The 26,441-nt window shown below is 41.6% G+C and overlaps 2 protein-coding genes across 8 annotated transcripts in view; one reads left to right on the forward strand and one right to left on the reverse strand.

Annotated features, from left to right (window-relative positions):
* VTI1A (vesicle transport through interaction with t-SNAREs 1A) overlaps positions 1-9,304 on the reverse strand; it is a 327,438-nt gene extending 318,134 nt beyond the window's left edge. Inside the window, exons 1-2 of one of the 5 annotated variants that reach the window (XM_067537005.1) lie at positions 8,881-9,205; positions 330-388 (exon numbers count right to left, since the gene is read on the reverse strand). In XM_067537005.1, coding sequence (XP_067393106.1) covers positions 330-388; positions 8,881-8,974 — 153 coding nt within the window. In that variant the 5' untranslated portion in view covers positions 8,975-9,205. Of the gene's footprint in view, positions 1-329; positions 389-8,880 lie in introns of all 5 variants that reach the window. The other 4 variants (XM_067537002.1, XM_067537001.1, XM_067537003.1 and 1 more) reach the window with 4 other exon arrangements.
* A 139-nt stretch (positions 9,305-9,443) lies between these two features.
* Positions 9,444-25,743, forward strand: ZDHHC6 (zinc finger DHHC-type palmitoyltransferase 6). 3 transcript variants are annotated; one of them, XM_067537105.1, is made up of 11 exons: positions 9,444-9,560; positions 10,347-10,833; positions 11,473-11,564; positions 15,450-15,609; positions 16,611-16,772; positions 18,281-18,334; positions 20,215-20,382; positions 21,794-21,835; positions 22,313-22,458; positions 22,547-22,590; positions 23,988-25,743. In XM_067537105.1, the coding sequence occupies exons 2-11, from the start codon at positions 10,567-10,569 to the stop codon at positions 24,089-24,091; spliced, it is 1,239 nt and encodes a 412-aa protein (XP_067393206.1). In that variant the 5' UTR covers positions 9,444-9,560; positions 10,347-10,566; the 3' UTR covers positions 24,092-25,743. The 3 variants fall into 3 exon arrangements, with proteins under 3 accessions (XP_067393206.1, XP_067393209.1, XP_067393207.1); XM_067537108.1 differs by having other exon boundaries at positions 22,313-22,367; XM_067537106.1 differs by lacking the exon at positions 9,444-9,560 and adding an exon at positions 9,741-9,757.
* Positions 25,744-26,441: the final 698 nt, after the last annotated feature.

Raw genomic sequence — 26,441 nt, forward strand, 5'->3', positions numbered from 1 at the left:
AGCTAAAATTAATTACGGTTTTTAGAGCATTTAAGACCTTCCAATGATAAGGCATTACAGAATTACAAAGGTTATTTTTGAAGTTTCCACAACAGAGATTTCTAAAAACATACTTCAAAGTCCGTATAAGGTACAGACGTGTTACTTAATGTAAAATTGTAATGTTTGATTCATTAGAATATAAAACACAAGCAGGAAATGGAAGTCATTACTATTGACAGAACATTATTACTGAATATATGTTGAATATTGCATTAATATAATGTAACGGTATTTTTGTTTATTTGTTCCATAGGAATTTTCATATAACACTGAAAATTCTGACGTACCAGCTCTCTTGCGTCTTCTAGCTGTTTCTCCACGTTTGCAACCATCTGCTTCTTCTCATCTAAAGTAGAATTATGAAGAGAGAAATAAAATTTTCCTCTTTCCAGTAAAGAAAAAAAAAAGTCACTTACACAATTTTAGAACAAGCTTATTTATGCTAGTTCTGAGCATCTGACACAAAGGATTCTTTCTGGTGTAAAATTAATATTAAATGTGACATACCAGGATGCAATCCGGACCAGTGAGGGGCTGTGTCACCCCTGACCTACAACCTTGGGTACCTTACAATACCTTGCTGGTAATACCTCCAACCACTCACAAACAACACGGAAGTCACAACCTGAGTGTCTCATGTAGCTGCAGCCTGCCAGCCTCATTTCACTTACACTCTGACTCTCACCAGCCTTGGTTATGCTGCAGTGTGACTCAACACATGCCCAGTACCTGATTTTCCCCCAGAAATGTATGTCATGTACTGCTTAGACCTCTCCTGAAGGGTCCAAATATATTAAGTCTGTTATTTCTTTAAAGAAATAATATATGCACAACTTGCCACCCTAAATGGAGTTACCCAGAGACTTCAGCTTAAACACACTGGCTCAGATGAAACAACCACCAAGTTTGTTAGCTAAAAAGGGATTCCTTGTACTCACTTAAAATCTATGAGGCACTAAGTAGAAATGTTTACTAGAAAGTAAAGATAAAATGCTTTCTAGTGTATATTAGATTCAAGCAAAGTTTCTCGCCATATTTCCAATAATCATACTGACCAAACTCTTCAGGTCAGGACCCCTTCCCCAAAGTGCAATGGCTCCTTCTTTTGTCTTCTCAGGTGCAAGGAGTGAGATGGAGAGGGAGAGAGAAGCATGCCTTGGGGTGTTTGTCCCACCTATTATAGTTTTTTAATCCTTCTTTGAAAAGCATTTCCAGCTGAGAACAAGGAGACAGACAGTCTGCTGGAGGAAGGAGAGTCTATGCTGTTTCTTTGATAAGATGCAGATCTGTGTCCCTGCTCCCTGTTTCTTGTCAAAGAATGGCCACTTGATAGGAAATAAACCAGCAGCTTTGTTGACACCTACCTGGGGGAGAGGGGGGTCAGCTTGCCCTTTGTCTTTGAGAAACTGGTTTTACCATTCCCCAGATTTATCTGGGAAACACACTTCAGTCATGATTTCAGCTTATGTTCATAACTTTAAACATATTGCTACATGCATTTTACCATGATATTACTCAACTTTCAAATGATGCCTCACAAGACATGCCTTGTACAAAGTTTATTACAATAGTGCAGCGTTTCTCAATTAAATTTCCCCACAGAACCCTTTAGGCTCCGCGGGGAAATTACACTCATACTCAATACCCTCCGCCGAAAAAACCGGGACATCTTCCCTTTTTCGGCGGCACGGAGAACAGCTGCTCTCGGTGGCACGATGTCACTTTCTCGCAGAACCCTAACAGTGTTCCCGCGGAACACCAATTGAGAAACACTGCAACAGCGTATAGTGTGTGAATACAAGGGTGCATTCTATCATAATGTGACATCTGCATTAACAGTTCTTCAAAATTTGAGACTAAGGCGAACAGTCTGCAGCATCATCTTGTTATGGAGTAGCATTTGAAAAGTAAGCAAGCATTTACAATTGTTAAATTGTCTGTCTCATCAGGCACTCACTGGGTATACGTACGGACATGGGAAAAGCACACATCTACGTCCAATGAGAAAATTTCTCTGATCACAGCCGCAGTTCTTGGGAAACAACAAATGTTACCTCATTTATTTGTGAAGTGCAAAAATTGTAAAACCAAGCTACTCCCTTACAAATCCATGTGTAACAAACTAAATCACCCTCTCACACAACCCCCTCCATCCACATGAACTGGGACTAAAACCAGGTTCCTCTCACTTCAAGAAAAGACAAGAGGCTTCTGCCACTGGAGCTAAGGGAGATGAGATCTTCTTACTAGTAGTACTAATAAATCCATTATCTCTGTGTGGGTCAGCCACTACACAGCAACATGACACAAAAGGTGCACACAAAGCTAATGCATCAACTGTACAATAAAATGTTTGTAATTAAATCAGTAATGAAAATTAGAAAAGGGTGAAAGACAGTTAAGAACTATTCACACTGCTACAGAAGCCATTAGAGTCTCCTTCACAGAAGTGAACATGCCAGATTCCCTGAAAAGCACTATAGCCCAGCCAGTCTTCAAAAACAACACCCACTGCAGAAGACCTTTCTAAATTCCAGTCAGTCTCCAGCATTAGGCAAAATCAAGCAGAAAGCAGTGACAACCCAGATCCATCTAGATCAACAGCAAAACTCCCAGGATTTTACCCTTTCTTTTGCTTTCAAGGCTCGTTCTAAAACTGTCTACCATTTTTCAACACCATGAATTGCATGGCACTACTGACCTGCCTAACTAACATAGCCAAATGTAAAAAACACAACTCTAGAATAACTCCAATGTTTCCTCTTGACAGTGATGACTGAGGATTTTATTAACAAAACAGTTTTTACCATATAGCTTTAGTTTTTTCTGTATGAGTTGCCTTGCAATCACAAATGATCTTTTCTTACTTGTCTTGTTTCTTATCCCACTATAATTAATCCAATTTGGAAGTGACAGCTATTTTAGAATGAGTTTTACCACTATAAGGATCATGGGGAAGCCTCTCTACTATGAGTGAAGCAGTTCAGGTAGCCCTCCCACTATTAGTCCACTCTGCATTACTTCACATTTGGATTGTTAGTCTGTTTACATGTGCACCTTCCATTGTTCCATGTTCATCTTGACTGGATGACCACCTACTTTGTTTAAAATCTGGCACATATCCAAGCACACTTGTTTGCAACTCTAACTCATGTCAAGTTCATAGACACCAAATTTATTACAGCCAGAATCCATGCTTCCTCATGAGAAAGCCTTGACTTCTTTGTCTTCTGGTGAGAGTAGCAAATACAGTCTCGCCTTTCCAGTTGCTTTCTGGAGGCTAAGATAGACCATTAGAACAAATGCTGGAGAAGCCCAGGACACATATTAGGGCTGAACCACAGCCAAAAAACTGTGGCAGAATTGCAAAGTCACAAAAGACAAAGACAAGACCTCCAATAACACTCCTAGTACACATGCGTACTTGGAGGAGCTGGATCTGATTTTTGCATGAGATGCCATCACAGAATCCCATGTATATGTTGGACAGTTTGGCCACGTCCTGTGATGAGGCAGACAAGTCTTCAAAAGCCGTACAGTCAACCACAGACCATGACCAGGAGGAAATGCCCCTGGACAGCCTAGATCTCTTCTGCATGCCTTAAAACCAGCTGAAGATGCCAGTGACAGCCCATCCAGAGACATGGATGGATAGGAGGAAGGATATCCCAGCAGTTAGCCTGCAACTGAGGAGACCTAGATTCAATTCTCTGCTCCACTACAGACTTCCCATGTGACCTTGGGCAAGTCACTTAGGGTACGTCTACACAGCAAAAAAAGACTGGGCAACGAGTCTGAGAGCCCAGTTCAATTGACTTAGGCTTGTGCTGTGGAGATAAAAATAGCCATGTAGATATTTGGGCTCAGGCTGGAGCCCGGGCTCTGAAACCCAGCAAGGGGGAGGATATCGGATCCCAGGTTCCAGTTCGAGCCTGAACATCTACACTGTTATTTTTAGCCTTCCAGTCCCAGCCCGAGACAGCTAATTCAGACTCTGAGACTTACTGCCACAGGTCTCTCTTTCCAGAGTTGATGCACCTTAAATCACTCTGTGCCTCAGTTCCCCATCTGTAAAAGTCACTTTCCTACTTCATTGGGGTGTTGTAAGGATAAATACATTTAAAGGATTATGAGGTGCTCAGATAGTAAAGTAACAGGGGCCTAAAATGCTCCATGAGCCTCAATCAAAGACCCAGTGACAATGCTGGGTAGGGAACCCCATCCAATAAACGTAATGGGCTGTAGCACAATTATCCATCCTCTAGGCTTCCATATCCCCCCTAACAGGCACTTTCTTTCAGGGAGTGGTTGAACACCAGCATGTCTGGTGGATTTTATCACAAAGGGCAGTAACATTTCTTTCCTGTGCAACACCTTCCATCCTCTGCTCACTCTCCTTTTCCCCAGCCTACACAACATGCTCAAAACAGTGCCCAAGCTGGAAAATGAAAAGTGACACCACTTCCCCACTTTCCCCCCAGTCTGCCACCCAAATTTATTTAATCCCATGCTTACAGAAAAGGGCACTATCACTTCCCTTCCTCATGCACCTTGATGTTTCCTATCCCTACTCCTCAACCACCTCTGCCTATCCATCTAGAGCTGAGCAAGATGGTGGCCACGCAAAGAAATAAAACAAACATATTACATCAGTGCAGTTTTTATTGTAAGCAAAAATATATCAAGAAATATACCAGTCAAAAATGCACTTATAACCACAATTTGATCACAACCTTGAGTTGTGTTAGAATTTAATACGTGATGTTAAATGAGGTACACTGGACACTTGAGATTACAGAGGTTCTTTTGATCATTTCATATTGCATAGATTCTAAGGCATTGTGGTTTCTAGTGTTACAAAAGGCATCTCAAGCACTCACACAGCATTGTAAAACTCACATGCATCAAAGCTGCAAAATCCTATTTATTTCACACATCACTTTGCACCAATCAGCCAGTATTATAAATGAGATGTTTAGGTAAAGATAGTAGTCCAGTTTGGCATGCACATTACAAAATAGTGCTGACTTACAAGTGCAGCCCATATAGGTAGCCCATTCCAGTTGTTCATAATATTCTGAAAGTCTCTCCGCTTCCCACCCAATGCAGAGGCTCTCCTTTGTTCTCACAGACATTGTGCATAACACAGGCAGCACCTATAACACAAGGCCGTTCCTTCTGTGAAGCCTCCAGCCTTGTCATGAAACACTTCCAGCTTCCTTTTAGTCTTCCAAATGTATACTCCAGTCCTTCTACAGCTACTCCAGGTATAGTTAACCAGCTCCTTTCTCTATCCAAGTGTCCAGCAAAAAGATTAACAAACCATGGAAGCAAAGGGTGAGGTGGGTCTCCCAGCATAACTGATAGAATCACAATGTCATTAACATCCATAGTGGTTTTGGAAGAAACAGTTCATTTCATTAAAAAAAAGAGGCAAGTTTCTAAAGATCCTGGCACCATGGCACTTTCCAGACCATGCCATGTTACGGTTAGCAAGCCTGCCATGATGACCAAGAAGGCCTTGTATAATCATGGATAACTTCACCTTTCTGATGATGAACTCCAATGCCTGGTGGTGGGGTCGGAGACACAAATAGGCAAACCCCAAGTGTTCAAAGTCATCAATAATCTCCTACATGATACCAAGCTTTATTACCCAGGCTGGTAGCATCCTCTTAATAGCAACACACACCTCCGTGACTACAACTGCATCAGCAGATTTTACCAACACCAAACTGGTTAGATTCTGACCACCAACAATCAGGGGCGTTGAGGCTTCCAGATAGTGATGGCCACGTGTCGCTCCACTTTCCGAAAGATTCATGTTGGTGGCCCAGCACTGCAGCTTGAGGATAAGGTCTGTGCAGATTTCCAGAAAAGTGGCCCTCCACATCCTGAAGTTCTGCAACCACTGCTGGTCAACCCAAGTCTGCAACAGTTTCCTGTCCCACAAGTCAGCGCAGGTTGGCTGAGTTCAGAAATGGAGCTCCACACTCAGTGAAGCTAGTTCAGGAAAACATCATGCAGAAGTAATTGCCAGGTTTCATCCTCTTCCTCCTCCATCAGTATCCGCACAGCATCATGATGGTTCTTGTGGTGACATCTCCTCCAAAGCTATTCACCTGCATGACTGCAATACTCCTGGGGCACCCTGTTTATATTAAGGATGGTCAGAATCATAATCCTCAGCAGTGTTTTCTCCATGCTGCCTGACAGCAGTTTGAAAAAAATATATGATTGAAAATTATGCTGGCAAGATGTCTATTGCCTCCACTGCCAACCATATGCCAATCAACTAACTGCATCTCACTTCTGCGCACAGATAATCAGCACTGTCATAAGTATTTCACAATGCATACAAGACATTTGCATGGAAAAAGTAAGTGATGTCAAAAGAATTTAAATATACCAGATTAGGGACATATCTCAGCCAATAAAATAGGAAAGTTAATAAAATAAATTAATAGTCTGATTAAAAATCCATGAACACTACATAATGGTCTCCGTTATAACTTTTATTAGCAATTGGCTTTCACCAATCAGCTTGCTCTATAAAACTTCTTAATTACTGTTTACAAAAAAAAAAGTTAATCCTCTATCATTAATTTTAGATTGTAAACAGTAATATTTCACAAAGAAAATCTTAATTTGAAACAGAAGTTGCTTTGATTTTTGTAATTTCATGTCATTGGAGAATGGCTGGAGAAATACAATAATCTTCCTGGTATAATGTCAGTTGTTCAAATAGGGTATGAAAACTACAAAGCCATTTTAAAGTGTAGTTTTACCCTGAGAAGTGACTAAAAAAAGAAATGTACTCCCTGAATGTATCCAGGATTGTATCTTCTTAGTAAGACATGTTTTTATCATAGTTTACTCCCATCTTATTATGTTCTCTCAAATTCTTATGATGTACCTATCACCATTATAGCCCTGCAAAAGCATCACATCTATAAAAAAGAGGGCTGTCTGCAGGCTCAGGAAGATAATGCAGAACCAGTTTACATGTGGAAAGTAATCTTCACAAGTTTAAGGACTAAGATTTTTTTTATATAATTAGTTTGAATCCTGGCAAAAATGACAGATTAGGCCATGCCCTCCCCATAACTAGCAAATAGGTAAATAGACTTTTGAAGTCCTGTAATAATTAATCCTCACAACACTCATGTAAAGAAGGCAAGCATGATTCCCTCTTTCATTTAATACAAAACAAAAAAGCACACCCAAAGAAAACTGAGGAAGAGGTTGAGAGACTGTTAGCCTACAAATATACAGAATGCAAGGGGAAAGGCAAATATTAGAACTTGGACAGACAATGAGCATGCAATGGTTTTAGCACCTAGATGCTAAAGCTCTAAAAAAGCAATATCAGTCAGGGGATATTCTCATTTAACTCAAGCAGTCAAATTGCTATTAGTATATTTTTTATTCTAACCCTAGGAGGGACAGAGTTGTCAGACACCAAGGAACATTAATAAAACACGTGACGCCATCAGCTTAATTTCCTTAAGACCTGATGTGGCTTCACAGAAAGCCTGTTTAGAAGCCACTCCCCTGATTTAAGATATATTTGTGGGCTTTTCCAATGCTAATTGTCTTCACAGAAGTTATTTCTTCCTCAAGCGGTCTTTTGTTCCTATGGCTTATTGGTTCGGGAATACCACAGAGCCTTTCTAAAGTTCCCAGCTGGAACATTTTATACTGTGACAATAAGGACTGTTTGCTATGTCATCCTTCTAAATGAAACAATATTATTACGTCCCAATCTTTGCCAAATTCTTGAATGTTGAAAAAAATTAAGAAGTTCTCTTATTCAACTCAATTCAAAGTGAAGCTTTTAGCAGGTCCATCTCGTGCAGCAGAAGCAAACAAGACGGTCAGCAGGGTTCAGAAGCTCTGACCTATAAAGGAAACCCATATTACGCAGAAGCAGCACTACTGCAGTGCCCCTCATCCTCCAACTTTAAGAGTGGGGGAGAGGGCCATCAGCAGTCTTTCCCAAATCACTGCTGCTGAAAATCCTGCTGAAGCATGTCACCTCACGTCTCTCCTCATTGTAATTTTCATATTCTTTCTATTTGAACAACTGACTTTATACCAGGAACATTAATGTATTTCTCCAGACAATCTCCAATGAAATTGCAAAAATTAAAGCAATTTCTTATACCACAGAAAGCATCTACATAAGTGACATCCAATCACAGACTAAGACCTTATCGGGCGAGACGCTGTACCACCACAGAGCAATGTCTTTTTAAAAGACACGCTCTAGATCAACCAGAAAGTTATGGCCCTTGTTATGGAGAACATCATATGAGATGATGGCAATGGTCCCTGCTGGCTTTAAAAACCCGTGTGTGTGTGTCCAGGGTTACCGAAATACTTTTCCTCTCCTGACCTGAGTGCAAGCTGATCTGTCCCCTTCCCGAGCCTGCAGGCAGCGCTCCCCTGCGTCTGCCGCTGCTCAGACCTTCACCCGCCCAAGGAAGTGATGTTCCAGATTTATCAGACCCTCAGCAGCTGCGGCCTGCCGGGGAAGGAGGACACTCCAATGCAACGCCGGGGCAGGGACCTGGTGCGAATCCCTCGTGGCCATATCGCCCCGCTGCCTCACCCCCAACGACCCCCCCAGACCTACAGATAACGAAGGGTCGGGGTGGCGTGTCCGCACCTCAGCCAGCTGGGTCCCTGCCTCTCCCCCCAGCATGCGCCCCCCAGCCCTCCGCCGCCCCCAGCCCCCAACGCACCCCTCCCCTCCGCCGCGCGCCCCAGCCCTCCGCCGCCCCTCCCGCCAACGCCCCCCAGCCCGCCCCCGCGCACCCCAGCCCCCTCACTCACCGCCCAGCAGCTTGGGCACCTTCCCGATCCGGCCCGTGATCTCCGCGGTCAGCACCGCGAAGTCCTGCTCGTAGCCCTCGAAGTCGGAGGACATGGTGGCAGCAGAGTCCCGGCCGGCGACCGCGGCGGTAAACGAGAAGCCGGGCTCAGCTCAGCTGCGATCTCGACCCAGAGATTTCCGGGTTGCGCTACAGCCAAAACCGTCCCTCCTGGAATCGGCGACCGCCGACAATGGTTCCGACCTTGCCCCCGCCTTTCCTGGAGCCCTCTGAGATGCCCAGCCCCCTCCCCTTCACGTCTCTTCTCCCCCTGCTGCCCGCCGGGTCCCTGAGAAAATGTCTCCGGCTCTTCCCCGCCACCAGGTCCCGCCCTAGCCCACAACCCACCATTCGCCAAACCCGCCTAATCTCCATCCCTTAAAGCGCCCCTTGCTCCCTAACCCGAGCCGGAGAATAACCGTCCCCTCAAGGGGCCACGAACTGCCTCCGCAATCAACATCGACAGGAACGTTTCCGCGGGGACCCACTTCTGAGAGCACCCGCCGGGCCCGGAAAAAGAAGTCAGGGCGGAAGAGAAGTGGTAAATTTCCGGGTCACGTGATTTGCGGTCCCGGAAGTGGTTGGAAGGGCTCTGTGGCCCGTGGGGCATCTGGCAGCATGGCAGCTCTCGGAGGCGCTGAGGTGAGCTCGAGGAGGGGTTGGGGGAGGGGCGAGGCCGGGGCGAGGCCGGGGCGAGGCGGGGCCGGGCCGGGCCGGGGATGGGGGAAGAGATGCAGGGATGGGGGAGGCGGCTCCCGACCTTGGGCTGGGCTCAGAGCGGTTCAGGATAACACCCTCCTCCTCTCTCTGCTGGGCTGGCAAGCGGTGGCAGAGAGCAGGTAGGGCGTGTGTGTGTGTGAACCAGAGGCAGGCAGGAGGAGGCCGTAGGGCCCCTGTCCCAGGGGTTGGTGCAGATCTGGGGAGCTAGCGCTGGTGGTAACATGTTTTCTCCCCCAGTAACCTGGCCCCAGCATCTGGGGAAGGTAAGTGAGATCTCCGGGCTTGGTGCAGAACGAGCAGGTGCTCTTCAGAGCTGAAGGCCGGCTGGATGCTGCTGCCTGTCGTTGCAGTTACTACCTCCCTGGCCCTTAAGAGACAGCAGCTTCCCCACAGTAGAGCTGCTGTCACTGGCAGATGGCCTCCTGCTGCACATCCCCTGAGCTGTTAATCCTGCGATGGGGGGGGCGGGGGCATGTCGTGATTTTAACTGATATTTAACTGTAAAAGAGATGCCCATTCAAGGCTCTACGTACCCTCTCATTAATATTGCAATAAAACCCAAGCAATGTGAAAGTAATCATGTCACAGGAACTTGGTTTGAATGGCAGCACAGGTCCATGGGCTGGGTTTTGAACTTTTTCAGCGCGGTTGACTGATAGAACACGTTTTCCTTTATTTTGAAATGTCCCTATTTCTGTGTTTCTTTAGGTTGGGTATGGAACCAAATTGTCCTTCTGAGATAGATGTGAAGAGCTCCTACAACTGATGTCTTTTCCAAACATTAGAAACATCTTGATCATAGCTAACTATCTGATATTTGGAGGCATGACTGTTGTTGAAGATATGAAAACTTATGACAAATGGAAACATGTAATTCAATATCGGAACGTTGAATTTTATTTGAAATAGGAAAATCCTCTTCTTCAAAATGGGTGTACTGTGTTCTGTTATCAAGTTTGAGAATCTCCAGGAACTGAAGAGACTGTGTCACTGGGGCCCCATCATAGCCCTTGGTGTGATAGCAATATGTTCTACTATGGCTATGATAGATGCTGTTCTATGGTATTGGCCTTTGGACACGACAGGAGGAAGTGTGAATTTCATCATGCTCATAAACTGGACTGTCATGATTCTTTACAATTACTTTAATGCCATGTTTATTGGCCCTGGATATGTTCCTTTAGGATGGAAACCGGTAAGGAAATAAATTTTCACTAATAGTTAGTTTTCATGATGAAATCTTAATGTTGATCTTTGCTAGTAGTCTGGCAGTGCAGAAATGAAACTCAAAAATTGCTTGCCTTGTCATCATTGATTAAGAAATTCTGTGAGAACCGCATGTTGTAAGGAGCGTCAAACGCCATAGAAGGAGAGGGCTGGATTCTGTTTCAATACGATCAATGGGTTGGTGTATAAATTCAGGATTGTATACTCTCCTAAATGTTATAGGAAATCCTCTGATGTCAATAGGAGGTTTGCACAGAGATCAAGAAGAATGTGTTTTATGTAGTAATTAAACGTTTGGTTATTGTTTGTTCAGTGCTTTCTTGTCATATTGCTCAGTGATAAAATCTGTCCTTTGGACATCCATTAGCTCTGCCTTTTGTTTCTCTTCTGTCACCATCGGCCTTTCTGTTTCTATCCTCTTGTCTGTTCTTGTCTCTGAATTTCCTTCCCTCCAGCAACTCCCAGATGTCACTGTTTCTATTAACCTTCCAAACGTGAACCAACTATCTGCAGTCATGAAGCATCATAGTCAGCATGAAAGTGCTAACACATACTCCACTAGTGGAATTACATATTGTTTCTGATATGCCTCTTCTTATGCTTAAAGGAAAAATCTCAGGACTGCATGTATCTCCAGTTCTGTAAAGTGTGCCAAGGTTACAAAGCACCACGTTCACACCACTGCCGAAAATGTAACAGGTATGATCTTGCTTGTGTTCCTTCTGGGCTTAAAGCAACTTGATTTTAATGGTGAATTATTAATATTTATTGTTTAGAGTATTGCACTGTGCATTGTGCAGGGACTTCCATCTTCAGAACACTGCTAGTTTCAAATATCGACATACAGTGCTAGAAAGTGGAAATGAATTTCTCTTACTGTTCTGACATTAGAGAGCATATATGGTTAAAACAGCCATCTTTAGATATGCTTATTTTTTAAAATTTGAAAAATTAGTTCCCATGAAGAATTTTTTAAATAGTAAAGTATTTGGATAGTGGGCTAGGTGGACAAAAGCACCTGGGAACCTTTCATCTCCTGGTTACCCTAAAACCCAAACATCTACTTTTCATGTGCTTAAGAAATGCTGATCTGAACGGGGGCTTATTTCCTCCATCTTTATACTTGTATAAAACTGTTAACTTTAATGGGAAACTTGGACTGGAATCTTGTGAAATCTTTGTTAGGAAACAAGAGAACTGAATTTTTTTGTAAGCATACATACTGATTCAGCATAATAAATCCCTAGTATAAACTTTACATCACAGTGAATTACTACTTCATAAATCTTTCAGTTGCTTTGTTTTGAGTTCAAATAGTTTGTCAGAGCACAAATAGCTGCATGGGAAGGGAGTGGGGCTTGAAAAGATGCACAAACACTTCTAGCCATCTGTAGTGCAGTTTATATTTACAGTTAACTTGTTTAGCCCAGCTGTTCCTCATCTGAAAGCCATTTGAGAACATGAAGGAAGTTACAGCAGATGCATAGATTTATTTCTGTTAACACTTGCTGCATTACATTAAATCCATTTTTTTCAAGCTGTGTTGAGTTCTGTTATTATGTGCCTTACAGGAAGTAAGGAGTCTGATACTGAGGGACAACACTATAGTTTGTATGTAGATCAGTATGTTTTTTTTTTTTTTTTTTTTTTTAAAAGGAACTGAAAATTAAGCTCCTGTCTACTAGTTACTGTTTTTCCAAGAACTATTGATTGTGAAAGAGATGGCAGAAATTTAGTAATATTCACTTGAACTATGAAGTTCTGTTAACCTTTCATAAAACAAACTATTTGAAGAACTTAGGCTATCAGAGTATACTTAACTTTTTTTCCCCCCTATAACTTGTGAGTGAACTCTAAGCCTTTGTAAGGGAACAGGACCAGCTGCAGAGAATAGACTAAGTCTGTGGTTCTCAAACTAGTTATCAGAACCTCCTTCTTTTACACTGCTCTAGTATAAGAGTCTGTTGTAGTCCTGTTCACTCTTAGCCCTGGTTTACACATACCGTTGCAACAAACTAAAAAAAAAAAAAAAAACCAAAACCCACTTATAACTATTTGTATTCCCCTAAAGTGATGCAACTTATGTGGACATTCTTATATCGGTTTAATTTGTACCTGTAGGCATAAACTAAACCAGTATAACCAGTTTTAAACTGATATATGAATGCCCACATGGATTTGTATTTATTTAACTAAATAGGGTTTTAAACTAATTTTAACTTAAAACCATGCAACTTGTGTGTAGGTGTCCCAGAAGCTTTAAAACTAAACTTAAAAGGACACATCTTGGGGGGGGGGGGAAAAAAATCACACTTCCATCTGCAAATTGTGTGTCTGCTCTTCTGATGGTTAACCCCTATCTGAAAGAGATTAAAGAAAAATATCCACACCCCCCCCCAGGTGTTTGTATCGACAATTCACTATTTTGTTGATGCCTAGCCTTCTACTGGCCCTGCAATGTGGTATTTTTCAGCAACAGCAGCAGAGCTGAAAGCAAAAAAGCAGCAGGTAAGATGGTGCACAGAGAAAAAGGGGTGACTGGGGAGGTCCTCTGTTCTTTCTGTAGGAAGAAAGAGGGGGAAAGACTTCTAAACATCTGTGTAGGAGCAGAAAAATCCTTTTTATAATTCTAAGGCATAACTCTTTAAAGTTGCTCTATTAGAAATTTAATATTGTGAAACTAGTTATTTAATAAAGTTGTCCCTTTAAATTAAAACAAAATAGAAATTTGAGGGAAAATAAGCTAAGTATCCTTTAGCTGTTTCCTGTCACATCCAGGTGCTTGCTGTAAATTCAAATGCCATCAAAACTAGAGAAATAGCAAATAGATAGGAGGCTGGAACCACACTGCAGTGACCTGGAGAGATTAGAAATGTGGGGACTAAAGGCAACAGATTTAGTACACCCCTAGGGAGTGGAATTAAAGACACAATGGTGGATCTAACCATACAGCTACACCCACTGCTTTAAAATTGGTTTCTTTTCATTCTGTACTCTAATAACTAAAATTTTTGATTATACAAAAAGGTAATTGTCATATGTAAAGTGGGGAGTCAGGACTGGGAGGAAAGATGGAGATGGTATCATGGACTATCTTTAAAAAAAAGATCAGAACCAGAGGGCTAGATGATTGTAGAGGATCCCCTGTAGGGGGTGGTGCCAGTGGCCCTCTTTCGGTGTCAATCTCTGGGGGGGGAGGCCACACCTCCCAGCGCCTACGCCCTTTGGGGAGTCCCACTTAAAGGGTCCGCTTCCAGCCCTTAGTAGGGGGTAATTGTCTCTTGCCCTCACAGGGCAAGCAAACACTATGGCCCGGCCCTTAGCTAGGGACGGGCTGGCAGCAGCAATCAGCCTTCAGCGGGGCAAGGCAATAGTCTCTGGGCTAGCCCTCTAGCAGAGCAGGCTGGCAAGGGGAGGAAGCAGTCTCTAGCCTCAGAGGGGCAAGGAACCAGCCTTAGACCTAGCCCTCTGGCATGGCAGGCCAGCACTGGGGGGACACCGTCTCAAGCCCTTGGCAGGGCAAGGAGCAGTGTATAGCCCAGGCAGGCGAGGAAATGGTCCAAGGCCCTGGCCCTTAGGCAGGGCAGAGGGGCAGCAGTCTCTAGCCCTTAGGAGGGCAGGTAGCAGCCTATACCCGGCCCTTTGGTGTGGCATGGCGTGGCAGGCAGTAAGGGACAGACTCTGACCCTCAACGGGCGTTCACCCCAGGTCAGGGTAGGAAGGGGAATGCAGGCCCACCCGTCTCCACTGCGTCCTAGCCTGGAGCCCTGTCAGTGATGCAGTGTCCCATCATTGGGTCAGTGGGTCTCTGGCCAAACACACTGACTCACAAGTGTCAGCTCAGCCAGACTGTAGTCGGCTTCCCTGGGCTTCTTCCTCCCACCCTCTTCCTAGAGTACCTGCTCTCCTGTGCCATACCTCGCTTCCTCGTCACTTGACAGCAGGTCCAGGAACTGTTCGGGGTCCTCTGCGGAGGGGAGTTCCTCTAGGGTCCTGGTGTCCCTTCTGGCTCACCAAGGATTGGTAGCTCGGGCAGGTCCTCAGGGCCCCAGGCAGTAGGCAGCTCCGGCAGCCTCTCCTCTGGGTCGTAGGATCCGAGGATCTCCTTCAGCTCAGGCAGATCCTCAGGGCCCCACTCGGTGGGTAGATCCAGCAGCTTCTCCTCTAGGTCATAGCAGTCGGGTGCAGCCATACACTCCAACACCAAGGCATTCTTCTCCCTCAGCAGCTGGGCTCTGACTGAGGGGGCAGGCCTGGATTTTATAGGCCTGGTCCCGCCTACCTGCTTTTGGTCAGCTGTTGCCTTCCTGGGTTCCAACCCCCAGGGGTGGTTTGGCTCTCCCCGGTGTCAATCTCCTAGGGAGGCCACACCTCCCAGCTATAATGATCAAATAAATCTTCCAATTTCTATGGTTCTAGGCTGTTTTAGAGGAAATTCAAGTAGGCTTAAATGTATGGAGGGAGGATTGCCAGAAATGTAGTTCATGCTTTTTATTTGAGTACTTCTAATATACAGTCCAGTGAAATATCATCTTTAGAGTTCTTGAATGCTAACAGTATGCTTTGTTTTGTTTTTATTCATAGATGTGTGATGAAGATGGACCATCATTGTCCGTGGATCAATAATTGTTGTGGGTTTCAGAATCATGCGTCCTTCACTCTGTTTCTTCTTTTAGCCCCACTTGGATGTATCCATGCTTCTTTCATTTTTGTTATGACCATGTACACTCAGCTTTATAACAGGGTAAGAAAACAAGATTGAATGTTCAAAGCATTGTTTCAAGCAGATAGTTAACTTATCTCTGGAAGTAAAGGTGCCTTTAACCCCATGTAATCTGTCCTTTTTTTCCCTGTCATGCCTAACAGTCACTCTGTTTTCCTTGCATTCTTTATTGACTAAAGACAGCTTCTGGGTAGCACTTTTTGGGGTCAGGCAGCCTTTTGCTTTATGCTTTGGATAGTGACCAGGTCAGGTATCATTTGCTTCCTACTGCCTGTTGCCAGAAGTCAGGAGATTTTTTTCCCTCATGTTCAAGAACAGACTACATTGATTATCTCAGGAACAGTCTGACTGAAAATAACAAAGCTATTTAATTTAAATCTAGAGAAGTTCAAACCAAATAAAAAATAAGCAGTATTTGCCATGGAATCTTTGCCTTTTCACAGAATTATGTTCCCAATTCTAAGCTTTCATTTTAAAACACAATTGTTTCCAGCTTGCATGGTTATGAAGAAAAGCTTGAAAATATGAGTTGAGTGTAACTGGCAAAATGACATCTGCTGTGTCAGCAGACAGCCCAGAGCAATAGCATGGAGAGCTGTGACCTGCCCCCTTCCTCATATAAGGTTATTTTCTTAAATGTATGGATGCAAACCTGTGCTATATTGTAAACAGAAAAAGTGTGGACAGCATAATACTTCTCTGAAACTAACAAAGAATTTCTACTAGTGTATCACAGAATTTAGGGAATGTGTTGCACAATTTAGGACCAACTTGCTATGGAGTCCATAGGATAGTGACTATAGTTCTCTAGAAAAGCTTTTAATCTAATAAAGACCTACTTTTGGCAAAGAACAAACGTGTGAAAAAATTTGAGAAACTCTACTAGTTTGTCTTTTAGTAATCACTTGTTATTGCATTATAAACCTTGGCAGAAGCTTGAAGTCAGATTTCTTGCTGGTAATTTGTTTTGTTTCAGCAATTGGAAATGACAGCAATTTAATTATAGTATTTTCCATTAATAGATATCTTTTGGATGGAGTTCTGTGAAGATTGATATGAGTGCAGCCAAAAGAGACCCACTTCCTATTATTCCCTTTGGATTGTCTGCATTTGCTGCATCTTTATTTGCATTGGGACTGGCATTAGGAACAACCATAGCAGTTGGTATGTTGTTTATTATCCAGGTGAGTTTACCTTTTGTTTACCTTACCAGCTTTTGTTACAAATGCTAAAGGCTGTGAGATTTACTGGAGTGCTATTGATGCAGGTTGATACATTTAAGAATGGCCATACTGGGTCTGACCAGTGGTCGATCTGGCCACTGTCAGAAGACAGAATACTGGGTTAATGCCACATGCTTCAAAGGGAATGTATAGAACAGGGCAACTATTGAGTGATCCATCCCCTGTCATCCAATCCCAGTATCTGGCAGTCAGAGGCTTAGGGACATCCAGAGCATCTGGTTGCATCCCTGACCATCTTGGCTAATAGCCATTGATGGACCCAGCCTTCATGAACTTATTCAATTAGTTTTTGAACCCAGTTATAGCTTTGGTCTTCACAGCATGCCCTGGCAACAAGTTCCACATTTTGACTGCACATTGTGTGAAGACGTACTTCCTTTGTTTGTTTTAAACCAGCTGCCTATTAATTTCATTGGGTGACTCCTCATTCTTGTGTTATGTGAAGAGATAAATAACACTTCCTTATTCACTTTCTCCACACCATTCATGATTTCATAGACCTCTATCATATCCACCTTTAGTCATCTCTTTTCTAAACTGAACAGTCCCAGTCTTTTTAATCTCATATGAAGAGAGATTTTGTTACCCTTCTCTTTACCTTCTTCTTTTCTAATATATATATTTTTGAGATGGTACTGCCAGACCTACATACAGTATTCAAGGTGTGGGTGTATCATGGCTTTGTATTGTGGCATTAAGATATTTAGTGTCTTGCTACCTATCCCTTTCCTAGTGGAAGAGGAGGAACAGAATTCAGCATTAAAATGAAAACAGTTTTTCCAATTTTTTGTTTGTGTCTCTTCTTTTAATTTTTCTGTTTGCACTCTTTCATTTTCTTCCTCATTCCGTCTATCATTTTCTTTCTTTCACTGAAAAATTTAGGGAGTATAATCTCATGGATAGAGAGGATTTGGGAGTCAGAATTTCTAGGTTCTGTTCCCAAAAAAGCAAATCACTTAACTTTTCTCTGTCTCGGTGTCCCCATCCCTGAAATAAGGATAATAATGGGTGTTGTGGTTATTAATTTGTTATTTGTCGAGTGTTTTGGAATCCTCTTATAGAAGGGGTAGTACAAGTGCAAATTATTACATTGTGCATTACAGTTTAGCCTAAAATGAATAACTAGAGTGATGAAGATGTGGTGGCATAAGCTTCAGCATGGGTCCCAGGGTTCCCAGCAGGCATGTACTCAGGTGGCTAGCCCATGCTGAATTCCATGCCACCACGTCTTTGCTACCATCAGACCTTCACCCTAAAAGGATCGGGTTGGAAAACATTTTATTCATGCTGAGATTTGATATTTGTAATATTTTATAAATTGCCATGAGCTTTTAACCTAAACTTTTTGCTGTGGTGTTGGCATGATTGTTATGTGGAATGAAGTGCTTGTGATGTATTTCCTACTTTGAGCCCAGGCCTACTTTCTCTAATTCTTTTACTTTCTGTAGATGAAAGTCATCCTGAGGAATAAAACTTCAATCGAATCATGGATTGAAGATAAGGTAGGCTTTCGTTCTAGTACGCCCTACAGAATATTCTGTCACAACACTACTGCACACTAGATTAATCTCTTTTTTTATTTTTTTTATTTTGCCTCTGACTTTAAACCCAAGGTGGTGTTGCACTGTAAAACATTGTTTCAGTTCACCACTGACTTAAGCTTGCCTACAATACACAGCTGTACCCGAGAGCCTCTGAAACATATCTATATAGAAGACAGACTGTCTAAGGATATCTTTTATTTGAGATGTAGGACGTGAACCTGGAAAATAAATTATTTCCCCTTGGACAATTGTGCTACCTGCAGTGTGTGGCTCTTTATCTGGAACTAAAGACAACCCTCCTCAATTCTCTCTCCAGGGTTGCCATTTTTATGCTCCCTCACTCATTTTGGCAATTATGCCACTTTTGACCTCCTGTAGGAAATGAGTTAAAACAAGCATTTTTATGCTTTCTTCTATGACTGCTTGCTTCAGCATGGAAAGCGCTCCCTAAACTAATCCATTAATTTTACCTCCTTTAAATCCTGCCATAAGACCAAATTTTTCTGTAACATCCAGCAAGAAATCAGCCAACTAACAGCAGCTAGGATGAGAGGTCGTCAATGATGGCGATACTTTTAGTTTTAAAAGCAATATGAGTATTTGGAACCACCAGGTTGTGCACATAACTGACCTGTTATCATTGTCCTCCCCCTCCACTTGTTGTTTGTCACATTCATTATTACATCTTGTCTTAAATTGGACAGTAATCCTTTTAGGACAGGGACTATGTGTTACCACAGTACCTACCACAATAAGTCTCTACACGTTTTCACAGAAACCAGCACAACCTAATCCTAATTTGAGTCTTTTTCTGTTGAAAACTAAACACCTAGAGAAATTTGTTTAAAAAACCCAAATTATGCAGCATTAAATACATTTAATCCTTCTATGACTGTACCACTAGATGTCAGTATTACTTAAAGAATTAAAAGTTTATTTACACTTGTTAGGTAATAAAAGAAAATTCAGAATGTACATGTATATTAAGTCATTTGAGGGGCATGGATATTATTTTAGATAATAAACTGCACACATCATGAAAGTTGTGATATAAACTGAAAAGACCATGAATTCTATGTTATTCAACACATTGTATTACATTTTGAAAACTGGCTAGACCTCAGCCTTTTTAAAACTAGCTCATACTATGTCTAACTTTTTGCTTATCAGTGATATATCTAAGTGACCCTATTGCTAGGCGTCACAGGATAACTGGGGCCTTTAAGAGGATGTAGGGTCCAGTGCATCTGTGACTGATTACCTGCTGCCCAGTTGGGCCTAAGAAAAGGTGTTTGGGCCTTACAAAAAGGAAGTGAATGTGCCCCGGGGAAAAGAGAAGAGAGCTCCTGCTGAAAAGACCCAGGAAAGTAGCTGTTGGAGGAGTGGCCTGAGACTCCAACAAAGGCAGGCCCAAGAAATGGGCCTGTGCTGCCGCCTGACTGTCTGTGGGGGAACTAGGAGCAGGCTAATAACGCCTAGTGGAGAGCTTAGAGTTAGACAAACTGAGGGAGGAGGCTGCCAAAAACTGGGACTGAACAACAGGGAATGGATCAGTCAATAATTGCCCTGTTCTGTTCATTCCCTTTGAAGCATCTGCTCTGGCCACTGTCAGAAGACAGGATAATGGGCTAAACATTCCAAAATACAGTTGTTGTGTATGAGGTTCTAAAATGTTGGAAACTAGGGAAGCTGTAGGAGGATTTTACTGCTATCTCACACATCCTTGGCCTTATGACATTGTAGGGCCTGTACAGCCCTACCCTTGGCATTCTTAGTGCTTGCTGTTAGGTCATGTTGTGTGGTTTTTTTAATATCACGTATGCATTTTCTATCTTCAGGCCAAAGACAGAATCCAATATTACCAAATAGGAGAGAGCTTTATTTTTCCTTATGATCTGGGAAGTAAATGGAAGAACTTCAAGCAAGTATTTACATGGTCTGGGATTCCGGAGGGAGATGGCTTCGAATGGCCAGTAAGAGAAGGCTGTCATCAGTATAATTTGACAGTAAGTATTTTTTGCAGATCTCTCTCTTCACTATTTTCCACATACACTCCTCTCCAATGTCTACTTACTGCCAAACTTATAAATATGTTTTTTAAATAACCCCACACAAAATAAGACTAACTATACCACAGATACACTGGAAATATAAACCCTGTCAAACCCTCCCACATCTGTAATAGATTCAAAATGTTTAACTGTTTAAGAATTTTAAATGCCCATCATACTTCTACATGTTTGCTATTAAGTGTTGCTATACCTGACTTTATTTTGCATGGACTAAATCTGTTTCTATTTTTCATTTAAATTGAATTCCTACTAGGGGGGAAAAAAGAATGCATGTATGTTTTTTCTTCTTGCCCTCAGTTTTCTTCCAAGCAAGGTTAAATGCAGCAGTTTCAGCTGCCTTTGGCCATCTAACTTGAAAGTATAACTTTTCCTCACAATCCCAATTCACATTTTTATGAAGTCTCTAACTGAACAGTTTGGTTAGAGAATGGATCTAGAAATAGAATGTCTGGTGTAAAAATGTATCAGAACTTTTAAAAGATCTTTATTTTTCTTATAAATGACTACTGTATATGGTAAATAAATGTTTAACTCTTGCTTTTGCTTGTATACCTTTACCAAACTTTAAATATGCTGTAAACAGTATAACAGATTTATCAATGCAGAAAAACATATAATTCATTTTCACATAAGACTTTTGATCAACTCAACCTCACTTAACAAAAGTATTTTTTTATTTTATAACATAATCAAGGAAGCATCCCTTCATTTATATCTTATTATCTTAATTTAAATTACCCTGTATTTTAAATTGCTCAGCCATAGGAAGCAGTATCTGCTAACAATGTAATTGACTCTTTTACCTTTATCTTTATAGCTATAATTTATTCTTTTTGCTAGTACTAGAACTATCATGCAGTATTTATTTTGCAACATTTTTAATATCAAAGTATCATTTTAACAAAAATGGACTAAATTGTAAATGTAGTCCTTGTGAATGGTGCTGGATTGACAGTCACTGCAGTTTATTCATTAAAATAGTTATAGCGTGGATATCAGCAGTGGAAGCTTCCTGTTCACCTCTCCTCTAAAGTGCCTCTACTCTATTCTGGAGGGACCCTGCGCCACTGAAGTCAATGAGCTTTTATGTTGTTCATTTCAATAGGAGCAGGAACAGGCTCTTAAACACAATAGTGGTAAAGAGAGAAAAGTAAAGTCCATGAATATCTCAGCTCTTAGTAACTCCAGCTTTCCCCCACAGATAAAGTTCTTAAGGCAGAATGTCCATAAATGGGACTTTAAATGGGAGGAAATAGATTTTGGAGTACAGTATTTGGGTCGTATTTAAAATTGGTAAGTGCTCTCAAACTAAATGTCTTATTCTCCTATTTATAATCTTTTGCAGATAGAGCAATTGAAACAAAAAAGAGACAAACGAGTAAGAAGCGTAAGTATTTTTGTGTTGCTTGGGGTCTAACATGTTACTTTCCTATGTCAATAAATGTAAATAATTACTGGTATACTTTTTCTTGGTAAAATGGAGCTTTAAAATTATCCACCTAATTTAACACTTTGGGAATGCCTATTAGGATTTCTCACAGAAACAGAGCTGCAATCCTATTTAATTCAAATATTGACCTTTTTTTACACTAAATCCTTACTTTCTAGATCATATTTGATAAGCAGGAGAGTCAGATACTATATACCAAATGCATCCATGACAATGCAAGATAAGGATGACTCTAATCTTCTTTTTTTAAACTGTTAACATAGAATTTAGAGTGCTTGTGATATATACAGTTACATGTCTGGTTTCTTGGCATGTTTCAGTTGATTTTGGTATGAAATTAAGGCTAATGGAAAAGTGAGACTGATGGCAAACTTCTTGCACTACAACTCTACTGTTATCTCCTTAAATTGGCAGGTGCGGTACCGAGCAACAGAAGATTACAGCGGTGCCTGCTGCCCTGTGACTAAAGGTGTTAAAACATTCTTCACAACCCCATGCACTGAAGAACCTAGAATTGCACTGTGTAAAGGGGATCTGATTTTAGCTACTAGAGGCTTAAAGTTAGTGGCTCTACACATTTAAACTTGATTGAGAGAAGTTTGTGTGATTAGCCCTACTGTCTAATGAATTTATTTGCACATTTTTCAGACACTGGATGTATGGAGACAAAGTTCTTGACTCAACTACTGACGGTACAAATTAATTACTTTTAATTACTCTTCAAGAAACAAATCTGTTTTATAGTTTTAGCAGCATTGTCTAAGTTAGTGCATACTTCAGATGTAAAAACCATACGTTAGAAAATTAATTCCCTTAACTAAAATATGGTAAATAGTAAATATTAACCCTCAATATAGAATTGACATACATTCATCTGCCAAAAACACCCAGGAAACAGGTCCAACTTTTTTGAATATTGACATTTGATAGATACACCACATTTTATAAATGAATAGAGGCTGTAGTTTCACTCAGTTTAATAAACTTTACAGAAATGTATCCTGGAGGGTATAAAGAGGCTCATGCTGTAATTTGGTAACAACCTATTAAATAGAGATTTGATTGATGTATTACTGCATATAGTTTCTCCAACCAAAAAACACCCCTCACTGTTGTCATGATTATCATTTTGTTTCTGATATTGAGACCCTGTCTACACTTACCTCCAGGATTTGGCAGCAGTCAACCGGAGTTACGCAAACTACACAAAACACTTGTGTAACTCCCATCGACTTCTCTGTTTCTCTTCTGCGTGCTATCTTCACTGTACTGCGCCGACGGGAACCGCCTTCCCATCGACGCAGCGCTACGTCACTTGCAAAGGTGGTCTTAGTACGTCGACTTCTGGATCAACTGAGCGGGTCTTCACAGACCACTCAGTCGATCCAGAGAAATCGATCTGATGGTGGTGACTTTGCTGCCGTCAGTGTAGCCGTAGCCTTAGATGACTGATTTGTAAACCTGTTAAATAGTTTTAAAAGTATATACTCAATGCAAAGTAAACTGCTCCAACATCTGGAGTTTTAGTTTCCCTGATTCAAGATTGATTCTAAGTCCATGTTTTATGAACCATCATAAATATAAACAATACTTAAGTTCTTTGTCTAATTCTACAGAAAATTAATTTCTAACAAGATTTTACAATCAGGTAGTTCTGACTGTCATCTTGCTATACCTTACCCCCATCTGCACTTAAATTCCAGTGCTTTTTTTTTAGCAGCTTGTATCTCAAATAGTTAGGAATTAATGCTTTATACAGTGGAAAAGCGGCTTGGAATACCAGCTTCAGAATAGTAATGTCTAAGTTCTAAATGTTGGCTGCTCAGAATCAGACTGGAAACAAGGAAAGATGAAGATAAGTTATGATGATGCATGTGCCTTTTTTGGAAGGTCTGAGACTTCCAAGGGCTAGAAAAGCTTGGGCAGTTAACTCTAGTATCTGTTCCAAACATTGATCCTAAGCCATCATCAGAGTGAGAAATGTCAAGTCCTGCATTTTGAAGGTTACATGTTGTTTATCCATTAGGATGAATACACATCAGGTAAATGTTATGTTGTAGCTAATTAGTGTATCTTTTCTTGCCACCAGGTGGAATGAGATTCAGAGGCTGGTTCCCAAGGAAATGTGTGGAAAAATGCCTCTATGACTCTGAAATGGATCAGCCATTGGATGGAGAGAAGAAAATCAGATAGCCTTCTCATCATCTTGATGAATAAATGGAAATGTTCCTTTCAGACCACAGTCCTTTACTTGAAATCTTCTATATATTACTTTAGACTTATGCAGGAAATATGGTGTGACACTGACTTCTTTTTCTCACAGTTAAAGGGTAGCCTAGTGCCATGGTTTGCATATTTTTTTATTAATGTTTTTATAATTGAAGAAGCCATTCCACATCGATGCCTTTGAGATACAAAGGTTTTTCCACCTTAGGAGAGATTTGATTTTCTTTACTGTTTCAATGAAGATTTTTTTTTAATTGCAGACTGAGGGACCTTTATTTTTAAATTTTTCTGCAACAGCATCTGTGGTTAATGCATGCTGCTTTCCTTTTGTATATTACTTTGCTCTGTGTCCCAAGTTGCCCCCTGAAAGCTGTAGAGTAAACTTTGAATTCAAATGCAAGTATAAGTTAGCATATCTGTGACTTTTAATAATGTGACTTTTTTGTCAATCACAAATAAACACCCATGTGTATTCTGTATAATTGACTGAGCATTTAAATGTTTAAAATGTCACACTGGTCAATTTACAGGTGCAGAAATGGAAAAAGATCGGGGAGTGAAAAAAGGAGCACCAGTGATGGTGATTTGAGGGATAAGAAGATCAAGAGCTGAAACATTCTCTGTTGTAATCAATGTCCAGTAATCATAATCAGTGTTCAGTATCTACTCTGGTAAGGGAGCAAAGTCCACCTTATTAATGGCAGAGTTAGATTTAGCTGCACCTCTGTTCCCTCTCTGATCTGAGCACCCACAACAGGGGTTGGGCCTCCTGCCTTTACTTGTTTCAGGGTGGAATTTCATACTTTCTTCACTCCTAGGCTGGGACTGAGTACACTGCCCTGTGCATACCAACTGCTTATCAGCCTGCAGGGGAACAGGTTTGTGGATGCTTTGAGTGGTCATAGTGACACCCTTCTTGCTATGAAGTAATTTTATTTTGCAGTTGGAATAAATCCATTAGAAAAGAAAAGCAATCAATCAGGATGTATGTTTTAAAGTACTAGCATCCCATAAGTAGGCAGGTGTAGCTTCTTAACACACCTATAAGTTCCACGGTTTGAGTTCCCCTTTGTATCTCTGTAAGAATTCTTTTAAAGCCAGGAAGGGTTTTTTGTTCTCATAGAAGCTGTTCTCTGGCCTTTTGGTCAAATCAGCTCTGGAGGAAGAGAGTTGAAACAGTTCTGGCATTGTCGCATAAGGAGAAACTATTAGGGCCACTTTGAACCATCTTCCCTTTCCTGGCCCATCTCCAATAGTTATCTCTTGGGAAGCACTTAATCAAAGATAGGTGTACAGAAGCAACCTTGGGAGAGCCAGGCCAACCTATAGTGGAAACAAATTATTTAAGAGCACTCCTGTACTTGTCACAGCTTGTTCTGTTGCTGTCATATTCCTTCTCCCAGGACTCAGGCTAGGTTTTATTTTAATTATGTCAACTAGTTGAGTTCTAGTGAAACTACACATAAAAGGCATATAGTGTCATTAACCAGCCTGCTCCCTTTGTCTTAATTCTTGCGGTGTTGTCCAGGCACCCTAGCTCAGACTTTTCATGTATAATAGAGAACTGTGACCATTGTAGCTGGCTTCAGTGACTCACTTGAGTCATAGGCTGCTGTTTTTCAAGCAGACCCTTGTGCCAGCTTAGTCCTAATTGCCCTTGTCTCTAACTAGAAGCAGAATTCCATGGAATAAATGTAGCAGGTATGCACTGTTAAATTCCTGACAATAGCTTAACTGCAGTACATTAAACCCCATTAGTGTTGCTGCTGAGTACATGATGGCTGAAGTTAGTTTTGGTACAATGTCAAGTATCTTTGAAGAAGCTCACTTCCCCTACTTACTATAACCATAAGAGCACATAGGCCCTGCCCATTAGAATGGCAAAGAGCAATCTGCAGCTTTTTGTGTTAAGTTTAAACCCCCCTCAGGAAATTCTCAGTTAAAGTTTGCAAGCGTGATCCTTTTGCTTTACATTATAGCATGAGCTTGTCAGCTTCTCCCGTTCCAGCCAAAATGAGTTTCTCCTTCTCTCATCACTAATGTGAGGGTCAGAGGCCAATCAGTGTTGGTGATGGAGGAATAAGCCCCACCATCCACACAGGCCCCCAGAGTGTCTGACTGTGGCTGCAAAACAAGTTAGCACTTCAATTTCCACTGACCACTTTGTTAGAACTAGTTCTAAACACTGGGCTGTAGTTAGTGATTTACCTTTCCTCCCTCCCCCCCAAAAGAGGGTAGCCTGATGGTTTCAAGTACCCAGAATGCCCTCCTCCCCACCCAAGCTGCCCACCTAACTGCAGGCTACCTCAAGGTGCTA

Source organism: Emydura macquarii, unplaced genomic scaffold, assembly GCF_026122565.2.
Source record: "Emydura macquarii macquarii isolate MOO-44397 ecotype Brisbane River unplaced genomic scaffold, CSIRO-AGI_Emac_v2 contig_3692, whole genome shotgun sequence".
Classification (NCBI taxonomy): domain Eukaryota; kingdom Metazoa; phylum Chordata; order Testudines; family Chelidae; genus Emydura; species Emydura macquarii.

What these genes read in the sequence shown, in the direction of transcription:
- ZDHHC6 (XM_067537105.1), top strand. Translation starts at nt 10,567, where the DNA reads ATGGGTGTACTGTGTTCTGTTATCAAGTTTGAGAATCTCCAGGAACTG. An exon ending in GTATGTTGTTTATTATCCAG is followed by an intron (nt 16,773 to 18,280) that starts GTGAGTTTACCT and finishes TACTTTCTGTAG; the next exon opens with ATGAAAGTCATCCTGAGGAA. An exon ending in AATCATGGATTGAAGATAAG is followed by an intron (nt 18,335 to 20,214) that starts GTAGGCTTTCGT and finishes TTCTATCTTCAG; the next exon opens with GCCAAAGACAGAATCCAATA.